This window comes from Ciona robusta, chromosome 3 (genome assembly GCF_009617815.1).
Source record: "Ciona robusta chromosome 3, ASM961781v2".
NCBI classification, from domain to species: domain Eukaryota; kingdom Metazoa; phylum Chordata; class Ascidiacea; order Phlebobranchia; family Cionidae; genus Ciona; species Ciona robusta.
Genome location: NC_143237.1, coordinates 2054308 through 2081705, shown reverse-complemented (window position 1 = coordinate 2081705; position 27398 = coordinate 2054308). Strand labels below are relative to the sequence as shown.

At 32.5% G+C, this 27398-nt stretch overlaps 4 protein-coding genes across 4 annotated transcripts; 1 reads left to right on the top strand and 3 right to left on the bottom strand.

The window, feature by feature from the left end:
• Window positions 1-853: 853 nt before the first annotated feature.
• LOC149737604 (son of sevenless homolog 1-like) lies at window positions 854-15969 on the bottom strand. Its single transcript, XM_089874532.1, has 23 exons — window positions 15549-15969; window positions 15303-15419; window positions 14750-14884; window positions 14303-14473; window positions 13527-13605; window positions 12996-13126; window positions 12338-12481; window positions 11875-11985; window positions 11272-11370; window positions 10999-11123; window positions 9449-9575; window positions 8517-8675; window positions 7741-7955; window positions 6799-6923; window positions 5951-6032; window positions 5311-5433; window positions 4617-4931; window positions 4224-4356; window positions 3771-3920; window positions 3114-3231; window positions 2656-2752; window positions 2132-2330; window positions 854-1842 (listed from the first exon to the last, which is right to left on the bottom strand). Exons 1-23 carry the CDS (start codon window positions 15606-15608, stop codon window positions 973-975), a joined length of 3885 nt encoding a protein of 1294 aa, XP_089730658.1. The 5' UTR covers window positions 15609-15969; the 3' UTR covers window positions 854-972.
• Window positions 15970-16480: 511 nt separating this feature from the next.
• LOC149737603 (uridine diphosphate glucose pyrophosphatase NUDT14-like) lies at window positions 16481-19473 on the bottom strand. Its single transcript, XM_089874558.1, has 7 exons — window positions 19290-19473; window positions 19076-19119; window positions 18930-18994; window positions 18390-18440; window positions 17775-17925; window positions 17353-17419; window positions 16481-17084 (listed from the first exon to the last, which is right to left on the bottom strand). The coding sequence occupies exons 1-7, from the start codon at window positions 19368-19370 to the stop codon at window positions 16905-16907; spliced, it is 639 nt and encodes a 212-aa protein (XP_089730684.1). The 5' UTR covers window positions 19371-19473; the 3' UTR covers window positions 16481-16904.
• Window positions 19474-19668: 195 nt separating this feature from the next.
• Window positions 19669-23074, top strand: LOC149737602 (alpha-methylacyl-CoA racemase-like). Its single transcript, XM_089874552.1, has 8 exons — window positions 19669-20030; window positions 20237-20340; window positions 20457-20600; window positions 20799-20870; window positions 21016-21104; window positions 21311-21491; window positions 21919-22105; window positions 22495-23074. The coding sequence occupies exons 1-8, from the start codon at window positions 19891-19893 to the stop codon at window positions 22709-22711; spliced, it is 1134 nt and encodes a 377-aa protein (XP_089730678.1). The 5' UTR covers window positions 19669-19890; the 3' UTR covers window positions 22712-23074.
• Window positions 23071-26785, bottom strand: LOC149737601 (pyroglutamyl-peptidase 1-like). Its single transcript, XM_089874559.1, has 5 exons — window positions 26008-26785; window positions 25457-25576; window positions 24854-24933; window positions 24288-24440; window positions 23071-24020 (listed from the first exon to the last, which is right to left on the bottom strand). The coding sequence occupies exons 1-5, from the start codon at window positions 26095-26097 to the stop codon at window positions 23852-23854; spliced, it is 612 nt and encodes a 203-aa protein (XP_089730685.1). The 5' UTR covers window positions 26098-26785; the 3' UTR covers window positions 23071-23851.
• Window positions 26786-27398: the final 613 nt, after the last annotated feature.

Below are 27398 nucleotides of genomic sequence, written 5' to 3'. Positions count from 1 at the left end.
ACACATCATTTAACTTAAAGTTGTTTTGTTTCAAGTTTTGTTATGCAAATTGCAAACTCAGCACAATTACACTTGACAAAGAATACTAATATGTTAACATACTACTACTGTATATACTTTCTATAAATGCTACAGCTATTTGTATTTGTGAACTACAGTGTAGTCTCTGAATCTTTCTATTAGAACGGTTAGCTGGCCTTACTATGAAAAACCAAAACGTTAAAACTAAAATCAAAACATTTAATGCAACAGCCTGTATTACAACGTAAACTGATTCTGTTAATCCTTTTATGAGCCCTTGTACGTTTGAAGCTGGGAACAAACGGTTGGGCGCAGTAATTAGGGTATGGGAACTGTCAGAATTGTCAGCTCAGTACTAAAGTGACAGCTGATTAAAATGACCGACGTTACAAAGATCCAGTTTAGAAATCGGAACTTCGCAAAAAATATTCGGAAATATTCGGAAGGCGAAGTTCAACTTCACGCGGTTTCAGACAAACAAAGTTTTATTTTGGCAACGCGGGGACTCTCGCTTTGATGGTACTTCCGAATTCTTATTTATAACTCTGTTATTGATATAACAAAAGGGATAACAGCCAAGACATTCCTGTTTTCTAACCAAAAACAAAATGTGTTCTGTTTTTAACTGACAGGATAAACCTAGTTTACTTTGAAAAACAGTTTGTACTTCAGTTTAGCGAATGCCACTAATACTCTTTTAGTCCATTTAATGTGGGGAAATGCATATATACTTACGTCAACTGCTCAACATAGCCGTAAAAGTCCTGTAGCTTGTTTAGTAACCAAAAGTAAACAGGCAGCTACCTTTTTCTTGATGGAATAAAGAGACTGCTTCAACCAGATAACTTGTTAATAAAATTAATAATTGATTTATCAACGGTAATAATGTGACACACATCACACAACAACAATAGTAGGGAGCGTGTACCGCATCAAAACAAGCAAAGCGCGTTACAGGGCTGGAGCACTTGGTTGGCGTCGTGGAATTGGGGGCGGCGCGTCATTTTGGGGCACATTGGGATACTGGGGCATCCCTGTTACAAAGCGGGTGGGGTCAGGAACATATCGCATTCCAGGGTATGTATCGTACGAGTTAAGGATAGGAGGTGAGTCACGCGGGGGGATTACAGGGGGGTCGCGGGGGGGAACAGGTGGAGCTTGGTTGGGGGCAGAATCTGGGATTTGCGGGGGTTCGGGGGGAAATCCCCGTTCGCTGGGGGTGAAATTGTTTTCAGGGAAGATAAACCCGTGTTCTTGAACAAATCTCGGCTCTGGTTGGGAGAATTGTTCAACTTCGTTTGGTTGATCTTGTGGATTATACCGAACATCAGGGTAGGCTGATAGTGGTTGGTGGTATTGAAACATTGATTCGTTGTGAAAGAATTCATGTTCAGTTTGCACAAATGTTTGCATGGGGGGGTAAACCACATCTCTGGGAGGTATAGGGGGAGGGGTGTCTTTAGGGGGGTTATGTAAGGGCCGGGGAGCTTCAGAAGTTCCCCTAACCAATGGTGGGTGATCAAATGTAAACACCCCTGTGCTCTGAGCCATTATTGGGGGTGCAGATACCAAATCGTGAATAGGTTGCCGGGGTGGTCTAGGTGGGGGGCGGGGTTCATCAGGTACTGGAGATGGGGGTTCTTTGGGGACCACAGATATTGGGTGGTTTTCTACAGTTGAAGTAGATGCTTCATCCTCATTGGTGGAATTTCTTCGTTCAAAAAGAGACATCTTTGACTCATCCCGGAATAAAGTCTTTCCACTCTTCTTGCTCGGAACAATGCCGGGAGATTTCATCTCTTTGTCTGACATTGACCTCGGCTAAAAAGATTGTCATTTTAAACTTTACATGAAGAGACAGTGGAAAATATAGTACATTAGGTAAAACTAAACTTTAAAAGCGGTAAGTTTCTGTGGCAAGATGCGCTAGTTTACTTATAATTCAGGCTAAAGTTGGCCCATTTCGTTTAAGAAATCACGTTAAAGGTGTAGCAACATTTAGAACAGTTAAAATTTTATTCGAATTTTTAAATAGTTTTTCTTTTCAACAAAACGTCGGAAATACACTATGTTTTTCACACCAGATAAGCCGTTAAAAGTTTTAACTCACAAGTCTTGCAGGTCGCTCTGCTTGTCGTGGTTCAACTTCTAACGAACAAGCAAATATATAATCGTTAAATTGTTTCTCAGTTTGTCCCTCAAGTGGATTAAGATTTATGAGATAATCCCGTATATCGTTAACAGGCAACAAGTTGTAAGGTTGATTCTGATATTGTTGAATATCTTGCATTATTGCAGCTACCATGCGTCTGTGGGAGAGATTTTCATAAAATGTTTATTATATGAATATACCACTAAAGTGAAACACATACAAAACTAATAAATAAAATAAATCATCACAACAGAAACACTAAAAAAATGTAAGTTTTAAGAAAAATTAAAATTTTTGTCTGCCATATGACAAAACAGGACAGGCCTCATTATGACATAGATTAGCTATTTACTTTCTATAATTTATTACATTATGCCTGGCAGCAACAACAGAAGAATACATTTGTTCAGTTTTAAAAACAACATTTAAGAAACAATGAATTAATAAATATTAAACATCACAAATTTATTGAAATATTTCACCTTTTTCCAAAGTTAATCAACTCGAGGTGTTCGGGATAATTAGGTAGAAGATGTGGATTGCCTTCCTCTGTCTTCAATATGTTTGTTAGGAATGTTCCTGATATAACAAGTTGTTACAGGTTGGTTAAACAGAATCAAGGCTACATAATACGTAAAAAAAGCAGAAAACAAGTCCATTAAATTGTGTTTATTAGATACATTTTATTCTTTTCTTTTTTGGAGTTGTAAGGATAAAGAAAATATTTCTGTAATTTTTTGTTCACTAAAAAAAGAGAATGAAAACCTGAACCATCTTACCCCAACATATCATATGTTTGAAATCACAGCTTGTTTTTATTAAAATCCCTAACTAATGATTTGTGACTTATGATATCTTAATGCATTTAAATTTACAATTTACCCACCCTTCTACCTTTATTTATTATGCCAAGATGATATTACAGCTATACATAACTCACCCACAAAAGGCACGCATGGTGGATCACATGATCTAAGCTTCTCCAAACACTTAGTAAGCCTAGGATCACACAGATCCATGCATTCCTTCAACCCCTTCACCAAGCGATCCGGTAAATGCTGTCGAAAGTTTGCATTGGATAAGTTAGTGGTGGTGTATACATTATTACATGTATTCTATAATATTTTATCTAAGTCCTATTGCAAAAAAACTAACATTTTTTTAAACCCCAAGTTGTCTATTTAAAATTTAACTGTAAATTTTATAATAATAGTTTTTAAGAAGATACAAGAGGTTTGATATTCCATGTTTGGTCAAAATGTTAATTGACCTGACGTCCTGACCAATACAGCGGTATTAGCCATATAGATATATTATTTAAAGAGTTGCCACCCTAAAAACCACAGAAAAAACACAATTAGCTGCAGGTTTCAGTTAATATGTAAGAGTGTTTCTTTTTGATTTGTAGACATACAGTCATACACCATAATATAGTTTTTAAGGTAGCAAAGTATGGTTTTAGGGGAAAAAACAATATCTTTTGGGTTGATGTTGCAGTTTTAGAATCAGAATCTCATTAGAACCTTATTATATTGCTTGATAAGATATATATTTTTTTTAAATATTTTAAAATATTATAACGATTTTAGTTTCTTACTTGTTTTGTATGATTAAGTCGATGTATAGGAGATGAATTAAAAGCAGCAACAAACTCAAGAAGTCCGTTAAAATTATTAAGTTGTTTTAAAACTTGCATTATTTCTATGGCTCTGCTCATTACTGATGTTCGCTCCTCAAAATTCTTTGTCTGCCAACAATGAACATTATTAGATATACAAAACAAACTATATTTAAACAGGAGACCGATTATCCTGTTTTAGGCGAACCATATATTATTATAGATAGGACACTAATTTATAAAACAATTTTAAATATTTTACAGTTAAAGAATTTTCACATAGTACTATTTTATGCCTAAAATTTACTTACAAAAACTTGTGCCATTAAAATAAAACAAAATTTTTTAAAACAAATCACTAATTTAGCAACAGTTTATACATATATGTATCTATATTTTTTCGACATATACATCTAGCAGCAGTGCACTAACCTCCACTATAGACCTTGACACCCATCTAGTAATAGTTGTACACCAATGTATCATCCTCAGTAAGTTTGGTGACGATGTCTCTTTACCAACTTTGGTCCATACGGTCCCAACCAACTCAGATGATTGAACTTTTCTGTGAACATACTTTGGTTTGTGGTGATCCAAATACACAAGATTTTTAAAATTTAATTTACTCTAAAACTAGCTTACTGGAAAAAGGTAAAAACTGACTAAAAACACTTTTACACCAACTTTAACAAGTAACCCAAATTAAAAAACAAATGGTAAAATTATAACACCAAGTAATGCAAAGTATGATCAGACTTTATATAACACGCATAGGGCAAAACTAAAAAATTAATATAATAAATTATCTCGGACATATTTAATTACCTGTAAAGATCAAACTCCAACAAAGTTAGTTGCCTCGCCACCTCAATAGGATGTAATGACATGATTGAATATTTCTCTGCATCGTGAGTGATGTGCCATTCAACAGGTGGAGGATCATTACGGAACGATGGCATTGGGATGTCCTCTTCAGAGGCGATCTTCTTCGCGATGATCTTCTCCATTGTCCTCGCCCACTTCTGCATGTTCTTCCCTCTCACAGAAGACACAAACTGCCGCACGGACCCCAAGAGCTCCCAATCTGATTCGAAGTCGTACCAGTGATGTTCCAACCATTGTCGGATCACATTCATCACTCTGTGGTGAGGACCATGTTAGGCTGACTTTTATTTTTAAGTAAACTTTTAGCTTAAAACTCCAAGTTGAAACTCAAAAAATATCAAACATACAAAAAATTTATAACATTTACAACATGTCAGAACTTCAAACCCATCAAACATACAGGACTTTATTACAAAGTTTATTAAAAACAGGCTTAAAACAGTGTACTACATTTGCAGCATTTTGTTTATTTAACCCATAAAAACATACCAAAACAAACCTTACTGTTGAGATTAGCATTAATTCATTGCCATAAAAAGAAAAAATTGCCCCACATCAATATTTAATTACATTCGAAACCCCTATGTACATACAACCCTTAATTAAACATGTATAAAAGTTAAATCATAACCACCTAAGTTGAATAGGTTGCGCATATTCTTTCCTGAATCTTTTTAAATCATCTCGAGAAACAATTTCTCCTCGTTCGATCGCTGCTAACTGTGCTTCAGTTGGTGGGGGTTCAGGTATGTTGTATCTATGGAAGTATATATCGTGTGTTTATGTTGTATCTATGGAAGTACATATATCATGTGTTTATGTTGTATCTATGGAAGTATATTTATGTTGTATCTATGGAAGTATATTTATGTTGTATCTATGGAAGTATATTTATGTTGTATCTATGGAAGTATATATCGTGTGTAAATACGCCATGGATAGAAGTTGGTGGATGCGTTTTATAAAAAAAGTTGTCACGGAAGCGTGACAACGCAATTTGATTAGTTAAATAAATAGTTGCGTACCAGACCATTTTTTACAATCAGCAGGCACAATTCTTACTATTTAAAAATGAGAATACTCCAGTTTCTATCACCTAAGCTATTACCCAAGTTTTCTGTGTTAAAAGAGTCAAACTTAAGTTAATACCACTTTATTTCAGTGTTTTTTAAAAATTGTTTAAATTAAGAAGCCGAATAACAAAGATTAACAAAACTTGATCCCAAGACACATAACATATAAATCAATATTAACATCAATATAAAGATCATTACCTTTCTACTAGAAGCTCAAGCAGCAACCGGGGTTTACAAAATGAACGAAAAGTTGTCAGAAATGTCTTTGTAAATCCGGGAACTACAAATTGAAGTTAGTAGGAATTACATATATGTACAAAACAGAATCTGAATAAATTTAAATTAAATTCCATATAAATTGTTTCAACAATGATATAAATAATTAATAAAAAGTTTGTATAATTTTAATAGCATAAAATAATAAGCATAATATGGAATAAAACTTGAAATAATTTTTCAGCGGTTTATCTAGTATAAAAACATAGTGTATTTTCAACATTTTGACAAAACTTGTCATACCAAATAAACCGCTAATCATGCCTGGTGGCAGAAGTAACGAAATAAAATTTTGAAAGTCTGGCAAAGTGTTGTGTAAGATGACATGGCACATATTTTAAAACCAGTGGGTTCTGTGGCAGATTAAATTCCTAATAACTTAATATGACATCAACATGGCATTGGCCAGAGCTTACAGAACTCTTAGTTGTTTAGACCAAAAAAAACAGTTTAATTTATTTTTAATTCAATTAGAATGCTGTTCTAGCAAACTATAATATAAAATTAAACTTCTTTTAGATGATTCATTTTGAATAAGAGACTGCTGATTCCATTTAGAAAAAAAATATTTCTCTTATTATACAATTGACCAAACTTGATTTTTGTCTGTTACGTTTTCGTAGCACCAGATCCTTATTTTGTGAAAAGCGTTTTTGTGGATTGTGGGTTCAAGTTGAAATCCAGTCTCAGACATATACAAGCCAAATGTATCGTATTATTATTAATCCCTTTTATATTATCAGGAAGTGAAACAAGTGGACCACACTCACCATAGTAGAGATGATAGGTAAGTCTCTCCACCAGTTTAAGGACCGTTCCACCTTTTATTTGAGGGATTTGTCCTTCACCTTCTAATACTAAGTTGTCTGGACTGTCTGGCTCCATGTACCGATACCTATGTTAAGGTACAGGAGGTTACCGCTGGTGTATAAAAACATATGTGTAGTAGTAGTAATGTTAAGGGTGCCGAGAGTGACATGTCACCTAAGTATTAAAACAGGGGTGACATCGTGTTTTAGCACTCCAGTTTGAATGTAAACCAGGTTTTATCCTGGGTGTCATTACAAACAAGCAGAGCCAAAATATATTGCATTCGCTACATTAATCAATGAGGTTTCCTATATTTGACAACTATGGGTGTAACTGTTTTTAACAATGTCACCTAAGAAATTGATAAAAAATTAAAAAGATGAAGCGTATCATTAAAGCTACTAAAGGTTTTAATGACAAAACAAAACTATTGGGATCCCGGATTAAAATAAAGCATGATAATAAAATGAATATAAGAATGTAAATATTGTTTGCACTAATATATAGAGACGTATAACCAATCACATTTGATTTCAGTTCATTGGGAAGATTAATATTAATTATATCCTATGCTATTCAATATTGGGAACTACGCTAATAGAAACTGAAAAAGGAAATTCCAATTTGGAAACTCCGTAAAGATATCATCTTACTGTACATACTGTTGGTACTAGGCACATCAATACTTGTAGTTTGACTCTTTCGGCAAAATATTTGGCTACCTAGTAGCATTTATGGATTGTCATTTCACCCTAATTAAGATGACCTGAATAGGATGCCAAAACATTGTTTTTTGGCAAATTTTTTTGCCAGAAAAACAAAATGCAAAAAATTATTTACCAAAACTGCAAAATACTAAAAAAAAATTTATCGAGTAGGGCAAAAAAACATTGTTATCTTACTCTTCTTTAGATGGATAACGAACAGGAAGTTGAGATGCCTCTTCCCTCATCAATTGATCCAACATCCGATCATACGTGGATCGATATTGAAGTCGGACGAGATGAGCCATCCATGCTCGTTTCTCTTCGCTTGAATGAGCACAGAAGATGTGCTTTGTCTCCCCGTCGTCGACCGAGAACTGACAATCTGAACTTTCATCATCGGTGACCGTGCTCTGTAGAGTTTAAATATATTTAGGGGATAGGGAAATCTGTGCTTTGTGGAATTTAAAATGTTTAAATGACTTTTTCCTCCATACTCCTCTGTTAGATTATTTCAGCACATTTATTAAACTTTAAATGAATGTTTACAAAGTGTACAAAAAAAATTAATTTGGGATGAATATAAATGAATAAATATTGTTGCTGAATACGACCAAAATACATAAACCTAGCGAAAGAGAGACACGAGGCAAGCAAGTGACGTACAGTTACTATGCATTATATAGTTTGCCGCACATGAATCGTTGTGCAACAATGAGCTACATTAATATACGAAAACAATGAACGGTGATGTAATGCATGTAAACACATTGTCATCTAACATTTCTGTTTTATGTGGATGAGGTCATGTAGTATGAGTGTATGACACACCATGTGACCTGACTTTTAGGTCAGAACTGCCCTATTACCTCACCACCTAGGGCGCTACTGCATGACTTTAAGCATAATTAAGAATAAAATACATTTTTTAAACATGTAAATAACAACATTCAAAACATTTATATCTTTTTTACCTTGCGAAGTAAAATTCTCTCTTTGAGTCGATATTCATGCGGAGACACAGCCGGCATTGGTCGTCGCGCTTGGTTGGATTTACAACAAAGAAGAAGTGAATCGAAAAGGAAGACCCGACGCTCCGAAGATCGTTTACCCATTACCCTCGTTAAGTCACCCTGGAATATTTGAAAGATGGGTTAGTGGCGGACATGGTTACTTACAACCCATAAAAAACATTTTACTTTTTTTTCAGATTAAAACGGGCATACCAACGAAAAATCTTAATTTGTGTTAATATAAAAAATTGCAATGTTGATCTGAATGTATCACTGGAGTTTGGTTTTAAAACTTCGACCAGGTTTGGGTGCTGTTGTAATGCATTTGCTTGAAAACCTTTAGTAGGCCTATTGTACAGCATAAAATGCAATGTAGGCGAAATAATCAATATTAGCTTAGGCTTATTTTAGGTCTTTTGAAGGGAAATATAGAGAAAGGTAGTTTTGGTCATGATACTAACAAGTAGTAATCAATTTCTGCAACTCGATATACAATACATAAACTCCAAGTTTATGTAGCACTGATATAGATGCAATCCTGGGGTGACAGGCCTAATCTGAAATTCATACACTACATTTATGATTAAACATTACAATCAGGTAGACATAGGAATGCGAGTGTAAGTACCCCCATCTTCCTGTATTTTAAAAATGTTGGTCCTATGACCACTGATATACGATATATTTTCTTGTTCCATTTGGTAGTAAACAAACAACATTCAAACAATTATATAACCACATCTTCTCAGCTCCATGGACCAGTGTTAATTGTTTAAAACATCAAGATATTAGGATATTATGTGCTAAAGGTGTCCCAGTCTGCCCCATAATACTATTTGTTTACCACAATACGTTAACTCATACAAACACAATGATCAATCAACACAACCCACCTCGTAAATAAACTCATTACATGTCTGTGTAATGGTTTTTCCCCACCATCCTTCTATACTTTCCTCAATATCTTTCATCTTCTCCATTTGTAAACCCCCTCTCCATGATATACGAAGACTTGCTTCACTGTAAATAATACAAAAAAAAACAATCACCCACAAAGTAAAATTGAACATACATTATAAAGTCTGTCGTTTTCTTGCCATGCGAGGATAAAGCAAGTTACATACATTCATTGATTCACTATATATATTTATGGATTCAGTTAGAATTGCTTGATATAAAAAAAAAAATTTAATCATTGTATCCACCAATGGAGTCAATTTATGATACAGTATGTAATTTTATCCTGAGAATTTTGCAAGAGTTGCAGCAACCTCCGAATTTACCAATATTAAAAACAATTTATTTTAGAAAAAATAATAATTTTTTTAACGTATATTAAGTGCATAAAAATGTTAATTTAAAAAAAATACCACTTACGGCCTTTTTCAGACTTAGAAAACCTTTTGAATTTGTAAAAATGCATTTTGTTGTTTATATCGCGTTACTCCAATGAACAGTTTGCATTGTTTTCCCTAGCAACTTAAAAAATCAACATATTTGTAAATATCCCTAAATTCCTTAACAACAAGTGAATACATCTAGTGTTGACAAATATAAGCAATGCTACCATTGATCTGCATTCCTAAGTCGAGAAATCCAAGAACAAAATTAGATTTGCAACCAAAGATGTTATTTCTCTCAATTTAACACAATATATTCCTTGCACAACAATCTGATTACTTGAATATAACACCAATAACATACAATAATTAAATTCCATATATTCTATGTCAGAAAATGCTCATTTCCATACTAGACTGAATTCCATTGTATAACTTATATACTATGGTACAGCTTTTAATTGTAATTCTAGCTAGTGCACCATAGTTGTGGATGCGCCGTTAGAAAACCTTGCGTTACTTCCTAGGTTGATGGTGCATGCAGGAAACCCCCGGAACCTTCCCAATCTTTTGTTAAATCAACCCCTGATGTCATAGCAACACAATGAAAAATTTCCAAACACATATATCAATGGTTTCTGCTAACTAGTCCATAATAAACAGAGCTGACATACTGTGCAAATTAATGCTAGGTAAACTATGGTAAGTTACAGCTTAAAAAGTATGTTGTTTGAAAAATGTTGCTATGAAGTGCATTGAATATTTGGGGGTAAAAAATTATTTCGAAACAAATGTTTAATGCTTAAAAGTTGAAACCTTTTTATGATAAATTATTGAATTACGCTTTGAAACGCTGCATATACACCGTTTACATATTTTAGACAAGAATAGTCTGTGAAATCATCATTGTACTAACTCTGGAATCATTTTTGAAATTTTTATAATAAAACTAAAGCAAATTCAATTTTTGGGTATCGGGGTAATAGGAAAACTGTGGTCTAAATCTAAACACCAAAACCCAGAACTCTTTGTAAAAAAAAGACCCCAACACCTTGCCCATATAGAATAAAAGCAAATTTAAAATTGGTCATAACATTTTATACCTTGGTCTATTCTTAGGTAACATGGCAGCTCGGTTTTCAAGAATAAGTTTGATTGGAGTGATTGCACTAACTACTTGACTGAAGGCTTCTTTATCATCACTGTCATTGGTGCTGTGCTCAAGTGCCTGGTATAAGGTATAACTTCAGTAAGAGTGAAATTTCGAATCAATAATTAAAAAATTGGATTAGTTTTTAATATTAAATACTAAATAGCCTGATAAATATTGTAGCTGGATTTTTTCAGTTTTCTACATGGTAAACAAGACAACAAACCTGTATTTGCTCAAAGTAATAGAAACAATGATATATTGGAACAAGAAGAAGATTTGGGAGCACGTAAGTCACAACGTCTCTGAATCCTTCACACACCAACTGTGGATGACCAAGGTAAACAAATATTTTGACAAAATATCTCATAAAGCAGGTAAAGCTAATGAAATCCATTAAAACAAGCTAATGAAATCCATTTTCTATTAAAAAATAAAATGGTGAAAAAAGACAGGATAATCCATATGTGTGTTGAATATTTATTGCACTGTGACAGTTGCTAGTTTTGTTTGCTGTAACAACTGAAGTTGCTTGAACAGTGAATCAGTGATAATCAATGTCAAACATATGCGCAAACAGAACAATGTTTTGTTATATATTGTTCCTCAAACAAACACATAACTTAAAATGAAGAATGGGGTAGGATAGTAAGACGCACATTACTGTAAAACAACATGATTCTGTTGTTTACTGATTAATTCAGTACAGAAATTCCCAGGGTAGGCCTGGCTACCTTGCCAGGTTTGGCACCTACGGTTCACCATTACTTGACTATGGCATACAACAAATAAATAAATGAAATGTTGTAATTTGTGATACGCATCTTACCTTGAGTGCAGCATTTACACTGGTTTGATGAAGAATGGAAAGAAATCGTTCATTCCATCTATTATCCGTAATGTTTTGTGTGTAATCTGAATAAAGACCAAACTCTCCACCCTGTGTATAAAGCAATGGAAAGTTGAGATAGTAAAATTTTGTGATAAATATGCTCATCCATAATAAAATAAATACCTACTGTTAAATAGTATGAGGTTTTTTAAAGCTTGATAATTATATTCAAGCACTTGTTAAAAATTTACATTTTATTTATTATACAACTAAATCAATTTCATAACAGTTACTAAGAGCATAAAACTCTGGGAAGATGTACAAATTTTAGGCAAATTTTCTGCTAATTTTTTAAAAAAAGCATGTCGTAAATAGATTTGTGTATGTCATAACCCAAGGTTTGGACCAGCAATAATGCATTTGTATAAACATAACACATTGGAAGAAGTAAAGTAATCACCTCAGCTATTTCCTCAAAACAATTCCCAACAAGAGGATCAGGATTTGTGTCATCAGTCATCTCAAAAGCTTCTTCTATCATCACGATTAACTTCATTGACAACTCAGCTACATCTTCTATGTTGCCAAATATAAGATCAATGTCCTGCAAAGATAAAGTAGATAAGCTGATTGAGGATCAATTGTATCTCCAATTTGTATTAAAGGAGGAACCTTTAATAGCAGGCAGTGGAATAGGGAATAAAAATAACAAAATTTCAATACGTAAAATTGGAAGGATTGCCTTTTAAGGTTATACCTTCATGGTTTAAACATAAGACGGGGAATTTTGAAACTGTTGCATATTTACATATGAAAGAAATGGTAATCTAGTAAGTCTAAAGTAGATGTAAACATTCGATACGGGTAAGATCCTATGGCGATTGTACAATATTCCCTAAAGATGTTTACAGTAGTTTACTTTATATTCACATTGTATCTTTCTAACATTACACTCTTACTTTACACAGCAAAAGCAGTATTAAGAATAAAAATACTAAAATGGTCAAGCTAGCACTCTTTGCAGCTGAGAGCAGGCCAATACACACTTACAAAATATATGCTATATATATATATATAATAATTATTATATTTGTTAGAAACAACATTAAAAAACTTACAGATTGTGAAAACAGTTGTGGTCGATCACAAAAAGCTTTCTTGATAAGCTTAATGATGAGTTGAACATCACGCAGGTATCGTTGTTCCTCGGATAGTAAGTTACGAACCAGAGTACTATGGGTTTCATCACCTGGTGGATATGTATACTTTGTTTAGTGCAATTCAATACAATACAACAATTTAATCATATTAAAAGGGTAGGATGGGACACGTTCAGCACATTATAACCAAGTATTATGATCGTGTTTTAAACAATTAACAACGGTCTACAGAAGTTGTGAGGATATGGTTTTATAATTCTTTTAATGATCTTTGTTTACCACCAAATTGGACGAGAAATAAAAATATAAAATACTTCCAAACGCAGTGTTCTTATTTTTGCAAAGGAGAACACAGAAGACAGAACCTATATTTATTTTTTCGAATGTCAACAAAAACCAGAAAAAGACAGAATGCAGGAACAATAAAAGCATGAAAAGCACACCAAATGAACCAAATCTTTAAAATTACTATATTTTTACTGTGTTCACCTATTTCATCATTAGCAGCAATAGGAAGCAATGCTATGTCATCCTCAGCATCATCTTCTTGAAAGATATTAACCAGCACCTGTAAAGTAAACCACATGTTGCAACTAATATGACAATAAATATTGAATTACAATTTAGAATTAGTTACTGTTGGGATATTATATACATATTTATTTTAAGAATATTAAACAAACTTTGCATGCTTAGGTTTAGTAAAGGTTTCTTTATTAGAACAGCACACACTAATTATATTATGACAGTGAATGTGAGTAGTGTAGATAACCTTATTTAAGTATTCAAGTAGTATTAATTTATTTAATTTATTATTATAAAAAATATTCAACTCTGTTCTGTATAGGTAAGGTCCCCTTTGTCAAAGGTCAGATTTTGCCAAATACCCAACACCCAAACTATTTATATATGTGTAAAATAAAAATGTAACACACTTATTTAAGTCTGAATGAACTAAACCTATTCATCCTGTCATAGCAGGGCAGCAAAAGTTGCATATACGCATGTGTGTAACTTTGTGGGATAAAAATAGATTCCAAAAAGCAAAGCTTTTCAGTGGGCCATTGTTCTTAAATAGCCCTATAGAGTAGCAGGTGTGTATTTGTTTTACCCCACCCATACAAATGTTCTATAAATAAACTATAAAAGACCATGATACACACAATATATAATGTGTAATGTGTATATAGAAGTTATATTTACCCTGGTGCCTAGATAGCAAACTATGGCATAAATTTACAAGATTTATATTTGAAAACACATACCTTGTCAGCAAACATAGCAATCTTGATGTCTTGTTCATTTATTACTTTTCTAGTTGATGATATATTCTCTACATAATTGGCTGTCAGTTTAAGTATATCAGCAATCATGTATTCCAATACAGCAGCGAAAAAGAGAGAGACTTGCTTTTCAGTGTTTCCGGATGAAAAATCCTGATAAAAAGAAATGTTTTGGATAGATAACACTGTTTTGTTGGGTTTAGTAAACAACAGTACTAAAAGTAAACAAAATTAAAGTTTGTATGTTTTAATTTATAGCTACATAAATATTCTTGGAATAAAATTTCTCTAAAAAGGTAATGCTTCTTAAACCAAAACTATTATACATCTAAACACATATAATAATAAATCAATTACAGCGATCCATAATGGGAAACGGAACTATTGAGGAAGCACAGCATATAATATGCAAATATAACTCCAACCCACCTTAACTATATGATGCACTTTATCCAGGGAAATATGAACTTTTCTTTTCCCTTTTTCTTTCACATGTTTTGAATCTTCAAGGGCCCATGTTGATAAAGGTTCCGGAAATTTCCGATTAATTTGATCTTGAGCTTCCTTTGATATAAATATATAATTGAAGCAAATGTTTTAAATCACACATATATTAAAGTAGTTAGCTGCAGAGAAAATCATTAAAAGAGAAGTATTTTAAATCTAAACAAACATTAAATTTTAGGTCTGAATAACTGTTCCAATTTAGGTGTGAAATAACTTTTACATAAAATATAATAGCAAAAGTAAGAGCTACAGGCAAGACTATTTCCCATCATTTTTTAAATAATTAAAATAGCATGAATGTTTGGCATAACAATAACAAACAAACATATTCCATAGGCGGCACAGTTTTTGAATTGCTTTGGTGGCATGTCTAAAATGCAATTACAAATGCCCGGAGAAAACTTTAAATAAAAATATTGGTATTTAAAAACAAATATATATATAAATATATTGGTATTTCAAAAACATCACTGACTTGTAGATTCTTTGGTGGAGGGCTAAGCAGTGAAGACAGAAGTCGGATTAATAAAGAATCCAAGTAACGTAACGCATCGTCAGCTAAACTTAACCGGGCATGATGGAGTTGTTGAATCTGAAAAACAATTATATAAAAAAATTATAAAATTGTTATTGATGTATTGTAAGAAAATTCACCAGAAAACCACTACATATATGATATTATTACAGCACGAAATTAAAATTGAACCAGTAAATTGTTTACCTTTGTAATAGATGGAATAAGTACACCCAACCACTTGGACTTTTCATGAGATGAATCCATCTTTGTTTGACCAAGTTATTCCTGAAGTTATACTAACGTTGTCCTGCTACGTCGTCATTGTTTATACATCAGATAGGACATGATAACACAGCGTCAGCCTCGTACACCACCGCGCAATATTACTAGCAAACGCTTTGTTTTGTACCTGTAACCAACCAATAAAAAACAAGGCATATAGGGAACGCACCTGTAAGATAAATAGGCCGGAAATGGAAAACGAAAAACTTAAAGCTACGGTGCATTAGGGGGCAAAATATTAATGCGAAAATCTTGTAGTCTGCGTTTTTATAAAGAGGCGCAGTCTAGACCTTTCTTAAATCGATAAATAAGCTAATTCTGATTAAATTGTCTAGGCGAACACACGCATCGGCAATGCCTGTGCAATTTTGTGGCTAATGGGGGTGTAACTGAAGATGTAACTGGCTGGGCAATAACCCAGTTGTCACGTGATGTTTGGGATGTCACGTACTCTGGTAAAGTTTAAACAAAAACTTATATTTCAGTTATAAATAGCATTTATATGTGCAAACATAATAACAACATTTATATGTACCACAAGAATAAATAAATTACTTTCATTGAAGCATAAAATGTTTGTAAGGGATTTGTTTTCTGGGTTCAAACTTAAATATTTAAGTTCTACTAAATACCAAACTTCTCAACCTTCTACTTACACTACTACAAAAAATGTTGTAAATATAATACTGTTGATATTTCTTGGCCTTGCTAAGCTTTGCCATATCAGTTCATTTGATACTTCAATACATGCTGTTCCTTCTAATTGAAAACAGTGAAATACACATCATAAATGTCTGATTTTAAAGTTACAAGGTAAACAGTTTCAATAAATATACTTCATTAACCACATCTGATACATTGCATATAATGTTTAATCCACCATTCAATATTAAATACAGAGTTATCTAATATCACCTACAATTGTATAAAATATGCTACAGGAATACAAAGAAACTGTTAGTGTACGTAAAAATAACTCAATTAGCATTATAAATAAATTACCACGATTCACCCGGAATGAATATAAGAAATGCAAATTTTATATATAATCTCAAATTAATTAATATATCCGTAACAACTAACATTTTGAAATCAAAATGTGTAGCCGGCTGCTTACATAGCACGGGTTCAAATTAAAGTTAATTCAATTTAACTTAATTTTTTAAAGTATTTAGAACTATGCAACAAACAAAAAATACTCATTTAAATCAAGTTTACATTGGTTCTTGCTACACTGTCATATACTACAACACTATCACTAAAATATATAATTTAATCTCAATCAACTTGTTCAAAATTTTCTGCCTTGTTATTTAGAAACCACTGCAGGGCAAACAGAACCCCAACAGGTCTATTGGTAACAGTGGTGTCTTCAATAAATGACTTGATATCTTTCATTGGTAGATTGTACAAGTCAATCATTTCCCCTTCCTCATCACAGCCACCACCTTCACTGACCTATTAAGTTTTGGTTAAGACACTGAAACAATATGCAGTTTGCGTACCATGTTATGTAACAGGAAGTCAATGCATCATCATAAAGCAAAAGAACATTCTTATTAGTTATTGTTTTGCACAGCTTTTCATACATTATCAAAACTATAAATCATATTGTACATACATTACCTTGTAGACTGTACCAGTACAATATACTTTGTTTTGGTATAACTATAAAATTAATGTAAAATCAAAACCAAGAGTAATGATTGGAATAGATCAAAAATACCTTCATAGAGTTATCCACTTGTGCATAATATAAAAACTGCAAGCTTCCAGATGTTCCCACTCCATTCCTGGAGTTAAATAAATGAAAAAATCAACTAAATGATGAAATATATAAACATACTTTAAAATGTTTTTAAAAGCAACAAACTACTAATTCGCTAAATTTATAATTAAAACCAGATGTATTTTGGATATTCTTTATAACACACATATCACTATATAATCATATACATTACAAATTACTGCCTACTTTTCATAACATTTAATGAGTTCTGTTCAAACCTTGTCACTGCTAACATTGTTGGCATATGTGTCCTTGTGCGAGACACTTAAGCGGACACAAATTGTTTAAAACATAGCACTTGTGTTTTTTCTTGCTCCGCAAGGCAAGAGTAAATAAGTGACATTCACATTAGTGTGTACCTGTACTCTGATATTAACTGTAGCTTATCAGCTTCTATCTCATAACCAGTCTCCTCCAACACTTCACTTGCAGCAATGGCTTGTGGTGGTTCCTTCCTATCCATTATACCAGCACATAACTCATATGTTATCCCATCTGATGGCTTGGGCTCTGAAAATGTGACAAAGGACCTTTTTAATATCATATTTTAAGTTACATTCATAAAGGTTATGTATTATGATCTTGAGTTTGCTTGTGTGGTATTAGGCTTAAAGGTATTATTGAAATGTGTATACTATACTGTATATTATGTTTGGTTTAACACACAACTTGGACAACCTAGTGAAGACCACAATGATATTACTTACAAGTGCAAAGATATACCATTGTAGGCATATGTGTTCCTGGACAAGAGACAGCAATTGCTCTAACCCAATATTTCCTTATCAGCCATACAATAAAAATTTATTCTATTAAAATAATCAGCAACAAAGTTACATTTGTGGTAACTCGTAAGTGGGTGTATGAAACAGAACATCCTTGCTATAAGGACTATCATTACCCATCACACAGGGATAAATTAGTTACATATATTTATTCACTGAAGATAAGAACTAAGAAGCAAACGTACTTACCAGGTTGATCATTTATTTTCTTAGCATAGTGACACATGGTCATGTACACGGCTTGAAGAATAACAAACGTTTAGTATTCAATACACATATGTCCAGTAATTTAAAAAACAGATGCAATAATATTACCATCAGTTTTAAAATGGCAATAAGCTTAATCTCTATTAAATTAGTAGATACTCTTCAGGCAAAAAATGAAGGTGTATTTTAAGAATAAAAAATAATATTAGAAATAGGGTCTAAACTGGACAGGGGTATAACAGATTGTTTTAAGTATGTACCGGTATCTGGCTGTTTTACAAAGTAGCAGTTGAAATATACATCTAAAATTCACTATGATTTGGGGGTTTTGAGTTTAAATTTCAAGGCACACATACAAATACAATGTACAACCACTAAATGAAAACAGCTAAAAATGCATGAAGCATAAAATTTATACAAAAAATCTTAAAAACTTTATTTTACTAAAAAATCTATAACGGAATCTCAGGAACAGTTACAGAACAAATTTAATGGAAAAACTTAATAAAAAAAGCAACTCACCTGGACGAAACTGTCGGACAAGAACCACACTCTTGATTGACACATCAAAGATTAAAATCGCAACACTGTAAAATGTAAATTGTAAAAATAGATTTTTGGGAGCACAAAATCAGTTATAAAAATAGGTTGGGACGCTTTTTAGTTACCTGTCATGTACAATCATATAATCCCAAATCTTGTCTTTTCCTGCCTGTTAATATGATTTTATTTTAATTAGATTAGTGTGTCAATATAATTGTACTAGAAACCAATAAAAAAATTTAACCTTAAATTAGTATTGTTTAATGGTAATAAAACTGACCAAACCTTATAACATCAAAATCAAGAAGATAAAGAGACAGAATTGGTAAATTTTCCTACCTGGGTGTATTTTAGTCGTCTAGGACGAATGAAATTAGATTCTTTTAGTCCATTTACAGATATAACTTTAACATCATCCATTGTTTAAGGAGTAAATTTGTTGATTACAACGAAAACGGGTTCAAATTCTTTGGGACCAGTGAAGCTCAAGTTTCTTTTCGGGTGATTCCCCTAAACGTCATCAGTGTTTTCAAACGAAAAGATATTATTCAAAAGACTACACAAAGCTATATTTTTAGCCTAACTAGATGCAAGCCCAATGCGGAAGCAAACTTTATTTAACGTATGCTTATCCTGGAAGTAAAATTTTAATCTCTACATGGTGTCACGGGTAAACAATGTAATGTTGGCAAAACAACTTGGAATCACTTATGCAAAGTTTAAAGTTCATACTTCGTAGAGCACGTATTTCCTCTTGTAAACAATAATTTATAGTGCGCAATGAAATGAAAAATGTTTGGATTTGTTGTTTGAATATACATTAATACCCAGAAAAGCAATTTTAATATCGCATTAATAGCCTGTTGCATATGTACCGTTCCACAACTTCATACATTTTCTAGGTTATACCTATTGACTTTTAATAAATGAACGAACAATAATGGCTTTGGCTGGGATAAAAGTGCTTGAACTAGCTGGGCTTGCACCCACACCTTTTGCTGGGATGATCTTGGCTGATTTTGGTGCAAAGGTCGTTCGTTTAGATCGAATTGTTGAAAGTACCCCTGACACAATGGCAAGGTATTCACTTAAATTACATGTAGACAATAACGTACTTTGTTTCTATTCGAGTAAGGTCCTACAGTATGGTACCTTAAATTTAGACTGGATAGCCCATTACTCCGACACCCAGGTTCCAGGGTAACACAAATCTTAACAGATGTTAAAGCCTGTCGCTTCCTCAATAGTTCTTTATTGGTGAGTAATATGTTTACTTTCATTGACAGGGGGAAACGTTCTATTTGTGTGGATTTGAAGCAAGCGGATGGTGTAAATGTGGTCAGAAAACTTGCCAAGAAATCTGACGTTTTGATCGAACCATTTCGACCAGGTTTGTGTGTGGTTGTTGTTTAAATACTGACACTTGCATCATGACTGAAGGATACTAGGTTCAATGCTCGACACTGATGATAGGCGTATGTAGTATATAAACTTCCTATGAAACAGGTATAATGGAAAAGCTTGGCCTTGGCCCTGCAAGGTTATTGGAAGAAAATCCACGGCTAGTTTATGTTCGTTTGAGTGGTTTCGGGCAAAATGGTCCATACAGGAATAAAGCTGGGCATGATATTAATTATATCGCAACTTCTGGTGAGCATTATTATTAACTGATTTTAGAAACATAATGAAAGTTTAAATATAGTAGATAAAGCATGGTAATGTAAAACACATTGGTAATGTAAACACAATATGGTAGAACATGCTTAATGCATAAGATAAAGTATGGACAGACTCTATTCTGTGGTTTAAAACAAATTTAAACTGTAAAAAAACAATCATTTTTTTCAGGTGTGTTGTCCATGCTGAGACGTAAAGATGAAAAACCTACAGCTCCTGTCAATTTGTTGGCTGATTTTGCAGGTATTTTATTTAGGCCTTCTTCATAATGACATATCTGTGCATAATAATATATGAGAAAAGTTTAGATAGTGATGTGAACACTTAATATTGTAAGGTACAAATTTGCAATATGGTATTAGTAGTTTAGTCACACCTACTTTATCAGGTGGAGGACTAACCTCAGCATTTGGTGTTGTTACTGCTTTGTTTGAAAGGGAAAGATCTGGAAAAGGTCAAGTTATTGACGCAAACATGGTAAGATTATAAACTCATACAAACAGGAGTGGAATTTAGCCAGAAATCACTTAAAATATTCCGGAAGCTAAATAATTATTTTTAATTTACCAGAACCTCTATTTCACAAGACACTGTAATCCAAATTACAATAAAATAATTGTTTTTTATCTGAATTTTTGTTTAAAATATTCCAAACGTATGAAAACATTCTCCAATATTTGCAGGTCGAGGGGTCAGCGTACGTCTCGTCATTTTTGTTTTGCAATCGCTTTTTGATGCCGAATCCACCGGGTGAGAACATGCTTGACACCGCAGCTCCATTTTACGACACGTATCAAACCAAGGACGGAAAGTTTGTTTCTGTTGGTGCTATTGAACCAAAGTTTTACAACAGGTTTATTAAAGGTAGTTCCTAAGCTGTTTTTCTAACTGTGCATAGAATAAAAACAAAAATTTACATTAGAACCAGGTGTTGTAACAATGTAACATAGTTTTCTTAAATATTGAGTAAGATACACAATGCTTATTTATTCTTGGATGGCAATTTTAGAAGTAACACATAACATGCCCTAGCTTACTTAATGCCTTCCCATTTTTATACAAATTAGCACGTTTCTATGGTTTTATTCCTCTATGTTGATTTGATTAAAATACTTATTCTCTATGATGCAAGTGTTCTATAATTACTGTACCAGTTCTGTGCTTAAAATGGAATGTATAGGAATATTAAAAAATACTACCTGAAAATTCGCAGAACAATTAAAATCTAATGTTTACAAGATTTAACCCAAACTAATTTCTACAAAATCAAAACCAAACCTCTTTCCCACAGGATTAAAGTTAAAATTAGATCCTGGCAACCAAATGAAGATGGATGAATGGCCTCGAACCAAAGAGATCATTCGTGATGCGATTCTTCAACACACGAGGGCAGAGTTAAGCGAAATATTCAGCGATGATGACAACTGTTTAATGCCTGTCTTAGATTATGATGAAGTTACTTCAGACCCTCATAACAAGTAAGTATGAACTAGAGTTTGGAAACCTCTTAGGTTGAGTTGAAAGCGACATAACTTTAATTGTATTTTTGTAAGATTCTTATAATAATTCCCCTAAATAATCAAATAGCTCAAGAAATGCAAACTTATATTTATTTGTGAGGCAACTGCTGCCACAAAGATAGGTTTCTACAGTAATTGCTCCAACCCAGTGGTCACTTATCTGTTGTCTAAATTGTCATCCATACAGAAAAACAATGAACCACAAAGTCACATAACTTGTGTGAAAGCAAGAGGTGTGTGAAACAGAATGCCCCTGTTATAACTGGTGTCGTTTTTCCAGCATGCAGATTTGTAGTAAAACATAAAAAGATTTTGGAGGTACATTAACTCTTTCTATTTCCACACAGTGAACGTCGATCTTTTTTCACTGATCCGAGTGGAAAACATATCCCCATACCAGCCCCACGCCTATCTAGAACTCCTGGAACCCCAGACAGGGGTGCGCAGCCCATGGTAGGGGCGCATACACGTGAAGTCCTTACTGAGTATGGCTTCTCCGGACAAGATATTAATCATTTGCTCAAAATTGGTGCTGTGCATGATACTAATAGAAGCAAATTATAATTCAAATTTTGTTGTTGGTTTTGTATGGTATGCCTAATTACTGTGTGCACTATTAATTTATTATTAATTTGTTGAAATTTACTGCTGACTGCTATGTGTTTATTCTAATAAAACTTCAAAAACCTTTTCAATATGCCAGCGTTTCTTTCATTTCATGAAAATATTTTACACGGAATCGCCACATTTTTCTTATGAATTAGTGGCACAATTTAGGAATAATTAGAAAATCTGATAGATAATATTTAAACCTGTTTACATTTTTTCGTTATATACATTTAAAATTACTGTTCTTAAACTGTTGCTCTGTTCTTTCTATCTAATTATGACCTATAAAAATTAATAAATAAGAGATCAAAAACTTAATTCAGCTTTCTTTGTTCACAACTAACATAGAAAAGATATTATTGAGAATAGAAATCACATATATCAGTGTGGTATAGAAATGACAGCTTCGGTTACAACAACACTTGCACAGATTACGAAAAACTAGGGAACTGACTGCTTTTATAAAGAATAAAACGAAAAACAATAAAATGACACTGTTGGAAAAAACATACATTCTGCGGGTGTATAATAAAATAATTATGCCCATACAGTATGAACAAAACTTTGGGGGAAATCTAACAAAAAACGAGTGTTTAAATTGTATGGCTATGGAAAAAAGCAGAGAAAAGGTCCTATTTTTTATCAGTTTTAATAGGCCATCTGTTTAAAATAAATCTTTTTTTATAAATGAGGTTAAAAAAAACTGTTGTTGCCAGGCAGAGTATAAATCTGATGAAGCTGTTCTGGCAATTTTAAATCTTATAACAAAGTTTCACTCTGATAAAGAGGACCAAAAAAGGACGTTTAAACAACGGACATAAATGAATTGCCAGAAAAGATTCATCAGATTTAAAGTTAAGTATTATGTGTGTGGATACAATCAAGCAATATGAAGACGTTGATGATATATAGAAATAAATAAGTTTAACGAGAAAATATTTGATTTCTATAAAATGACATAAACATAAAGGTCTGATTGTCAGAAAAACTAATCAGGATCTGCATATGGTAAAACAGAAAGAGGATAACATGCTTTTATAATTCCAATATACTGAGCACATGTTAAGTACCTGATAAAATTAAAATCATAAAATCTCACGCAGCTTTTGTTGAAACCTGTTCCAGCATTGCTTGTATGACAACGCGCAAACCGTCAGCAAGTTGTTTTCCATTAAAAGGTTTGTTAAGTGGTGGGACGTGTATAAATGCAACATGGTTCTTCTTCATGGACAGTGATGTGTAGTAAATGTAGTCACAGAGATATCTGAGATAATGAATGTAACTTATTTATGTTAGGGTGACATGGCAATGACATCATAGCGTAGGTATTTATACATCTCATACACACTTTTGAGGTGCTTTATAACTTTGTGGGTGATTGTATTTTTTTATTATGGCCAATTAATTAAGGTAAAGTGTAAAGATATGTTCATTGAGTTTTAATTGGCCTGTTACCTTTAAAAACGCTAAAAAAAAGAAAAATAAAAACTTGCAGAAAAGGTATTTTTTCTTATTTCACATGCAAATGCACCTTCCAGGGTCATTGGAAGTAACAGCTTGTACATTACATTCTTGCAAGTGCTGACATTCCACTATTTCCTTCATATTTATTGTTGACTTTAATGTCTGTGACCCTTCTTCTTTACAGCAAAAATGCTTTGGACATTTACCACGGTTGTCATTTCTGTTAAATGTGAAGCATATAGTGATGTATTAAAACCTGAAATCTAACTTGGCAAAAACAAAATTCAATAATTTACCACTCTTTTCAATAAACAAAGCTGATTTTTAGCCAGAAGTTTATGAAATATGATTTCAGGATCTTAATATATATATTGAATATTACAAGTTTTGGGTAGTTCAAAGACACTTCCAAACTTTATTGCAATATTTACTTTTTTATCTAGATTATATTCTAAATCTTTTTATTGTTGTTAAAATATATTTAAACTTAAAAATAAGTTTATTAATGTATAAAATGACAGAACTTATATTATACAATACAGATACAGTCAGAAAAAAAGTTCATAGAAATTCAATAAAAATGCTAATTCAATTTAGCAAGCTAATATACAGAATATAGAGATGATATCTTACCTGTTGTAACCATCATTATGAGCATATTGTTCTAATGTTATTGTGTTAGCTACACCTGATACACCAACATGAACCACAAGCTGGAAATTTATAACAGGGAAAAAGTTAGGACGGATAATTGAAATTAGATAGTAAATGTTTATCTATTTAAAGAAATATTTTGCCTACAATAGAGCAAATTTTTTTTGTTTGTTTAATAAAAATAGAGCATGTAAACAAATGGCAACTTCAGGAGGAATATAGGTCACAGTACACAAGTGTATTGTATACAACACTTGTAGTTTGTCATGGTAAATGCAACATGTATGCAAGTCATTTTTTCGTACACATGGAAATTTTTGGTCAACACATTATTGATCACTGAGTTGAATCAGTTGCTGTTAAAAATCTTGTCCAGATACACACACACACCTACGATGGTGGTAGCATCAAACTTTAAACCCCGTTTCCTTGGTCAAATAAAGGCCAAACAAATGTTTGAATAAAAAATGTTTTCGATAAACACTTTTCTTAAAAAAAAGAAACTTTGGGTTAACACATTTTTTTTTGGAAATCAGATTTATTAGAAATATTCATTTCTTTAAAGCAATAAACACATCATACCACTGGGTTGTATTTTTTCCAGAGTTGTGGAACTTTCTTATCTATGATGTCATACTCAACCGGTATTTCTTTGACAACAAGATTTACGTCTTTGATTTCTAAACCAGTTGATGACATTTCCTGGAAAGTAAACAACAACAATGGTAATAAATTGCTACATCATCATTTGCAATACTATACAGTACAAGAGGATGAACTTTAACATTTTAGCTGATGCAGCACATCAATTATAAGCATCAGCACTTCAGCAGTTAGCATGATTATCGAAAACTTAACAGGCACCTTACTTACTTAAATCTTAATGTTCATGATGTTGGGTTTAGTAATCAAAATGACTGATACTTTACAATAAATATATTTTATCAACTGCATGTGACTGTCACTTTTACGTTAAGTGTTTTGTTGCTATGTGTAATGGATTTATTTAAAACCGAATATCTGTTACAGAGTTTCAAAATATGTTCAAAACAAAAATTTAAGATGTAACTCATAATTTATATTATGTTTACATTACAAAGTTAATATTTAACACAAATTCAGTCAATTTTTACTTTCACAGCAACCCAGCTGGAGTTTACTTCATACGTTCCAAATGGACCAAATCCTGTAACGAGCACAACTTGTTTTTGAGGAGCCATCATTTGATTCAGATTTACAACAACAAAATATAAAACATTTAACACTGTTCTGTAGCAGATGATCTAAAATGTAAAAATGATGTGTATGAGTATCTGAATATAAAGTTTAACAAATGGGAATAACGAATTTTCAACAGAATAACTGCTTAAATGGAGCTAATATGAAGCACCACAGTTTAAATGTGATTGGGGATTTTACATTTAAAATACAACACTAACTATTACATATGTCAATTAATTGTTGGCAATGTGAGAAATTTGGCTTAAAATTATTTAAAAAAAAGAAAGCATAACAATAGCTTCATGAACAAAACATGTTTAAATAAAAAATACACAATATTGTTAGTTGTTTTATAGTTAACCCATAAATACGACTCCTGCATATTTTGATGTTATACAATATAGTAGGTAATGAAAATAAAAACAACTAAGTTGATAATGTTAATTGACAATTTGGGTAAAACAGATGATAAACTATTTAAAAACTAGTAACTCTAATGTTTTCTTTTCTTAACCACCTAACTTACAAGCAAAGAACTATGACATATAAGACTTACACAGTTTTAGTCAATACTGAAACAACATTAAACATTTCAGTAAAAGAAACAGGTTTTTCAGAAATATATATCAATCGTTGAATTGGTATTTTTTAAAGTTCATTTTTACCCATCATTTTAATTAAAAACTGATTTGAAATTTTTATTCATCTTTTTTCTTCCTTTGTGATAAAAGTTGCTTGCGCTTCACATAAATAACATCTTTGCCAGCGCTGCGTAACCAATGAACAACGAGTACCAGCAAGTTCAAAAGAAGGGGTAGAGAATAGACGACTGATATAAACATTCCTCCACTGTCAAAGAACTGATTTTTTGTCGAGATATATTTCCAATGTTTTGCACAGTACTGGTTTATGTTTTCTGCCATGTAAATTCCACAGCATAAAGTACAAAAGTAAATTGCCTGTATGTTGATTCGGTTCCATGTGATGATGGTGAGAGATATACATAGAATATAAATTGTGAGGAGAATACTAAGCAGACGGGTTTCCTCAAGCCAATCTATTGACTTAATAACAAGCCACACACTTGATATATCATCCATTATACAAGAAACAAAAATACTGCAATGATAAACAGTGAATATGTTAAAGAGTTTTAGAATATTTTACATAAAAAAAACAAAAAAAAAAAATATTAACAATTTAGGATGTATAATTATAGTAATATTAACTTTATTTCCTAATTTATTCTTACTAAATCTGTAAGGCCATGTGATTTTTAGATAAAATATAACTTCATGAGCGC

What these genes read in the sequence shown, in the direction of transcription:
- LOC149737603 (XM_089874558.1), bottom strand. Translation starts at nt 19,370, where the DNA reads ATGGATGATGTTAAAGTTATATCTGTAAATGGACTAAAAGAATCTAAT. An exon ending in TATATGATTGTACATGACAG is followed by an intron (nt 18,995 to 19,075) that starts GTAACTAAAAAG and finishes TACATTTTACAG; the next exon opens with TGTTGCGATTTTAATCTTTG. An exon ending in CAGTTAATATCAGAGTACAG is followed by an intron (nt 17,420 to 17,774) that starts GTACACACTAAT and finishes ATTTAACTCCAG; the next exon opens with GAATGGAGTGGGAACATCTG.
- LOC149737601 (XM_089874559.1), bottom strand. Translation starts at nt 26,097, where the DNA reads ATGATGGCTCCTCAAAAACAAGTTGTGCTCGTTACAGGATTTGGTCCA. An exon ending in CCAGCTGGGTTGCTGTGAAA is followed by an intron (nt 25,577 to 26,007) that starts GTAAAAATTGAC and finishes TTTACTTTCCAG; the next exon opens with GAAATGTCATCAACTGGTTT. An exon ending in ACTTCCAATGACCCTGGAAG is followed by an intron (nt 24,021 to 24,287) that starts GTGCATTTGCAT and finishes TCATTATCTCAG; the next exon opens with ATATCTCTGTGACTACATTT.
- LOC149737604 (XM_089874532.1), bottom strand. Translation starts at nt 15,608, where the DNA reads ATGGATTCATCTCATGAAAAGTCCAAGTGGTTGGGTGTACTTATTCCA. An exon ending in TTATTCCATCTATTACAAAG is followed by an intron (nt 15,420 to 15,548) that starts GTAAACAATTTA and finishes ATTGTTTTTCAG; the next exon opens with ATTCAACAACTCCATCATGC. An exon ending in TGTCAAGGTCTATAGTGGAG is followed by an intron (nt 3,921 to 4,223) that starts GTTAGTGCACTG and finishes CATTGTTGGCAG; the next exon opens with ACAAAGAATTTTGAGGAGCG.
- LOC149737602 (XM_089874552.1), top strand. Translation starts at nt 19,891, where the DNA reads ATGGCTTTGGCTGGGATAAAAGTGCTTGAACTAGCTGGGCTTGCACCC. An exon ending in ACCCCTGACACAATGGCAAG is followed by an intron (nt 20,031 to 20,236) that starts GTATTCACTTAA and finishes TTTCATTGACAG; the next exon opens with GGGGAAACGTTCTATTTGTG. An exon ending in TAATTATATCGCAACTTCTG is followed by an intron (nt 20,601 to 20,798) that starts GTGAGCATTATT and finishes CATTTTTTTCAG; the next exon opens with GTGTGTTGTCCATGCTGAGA.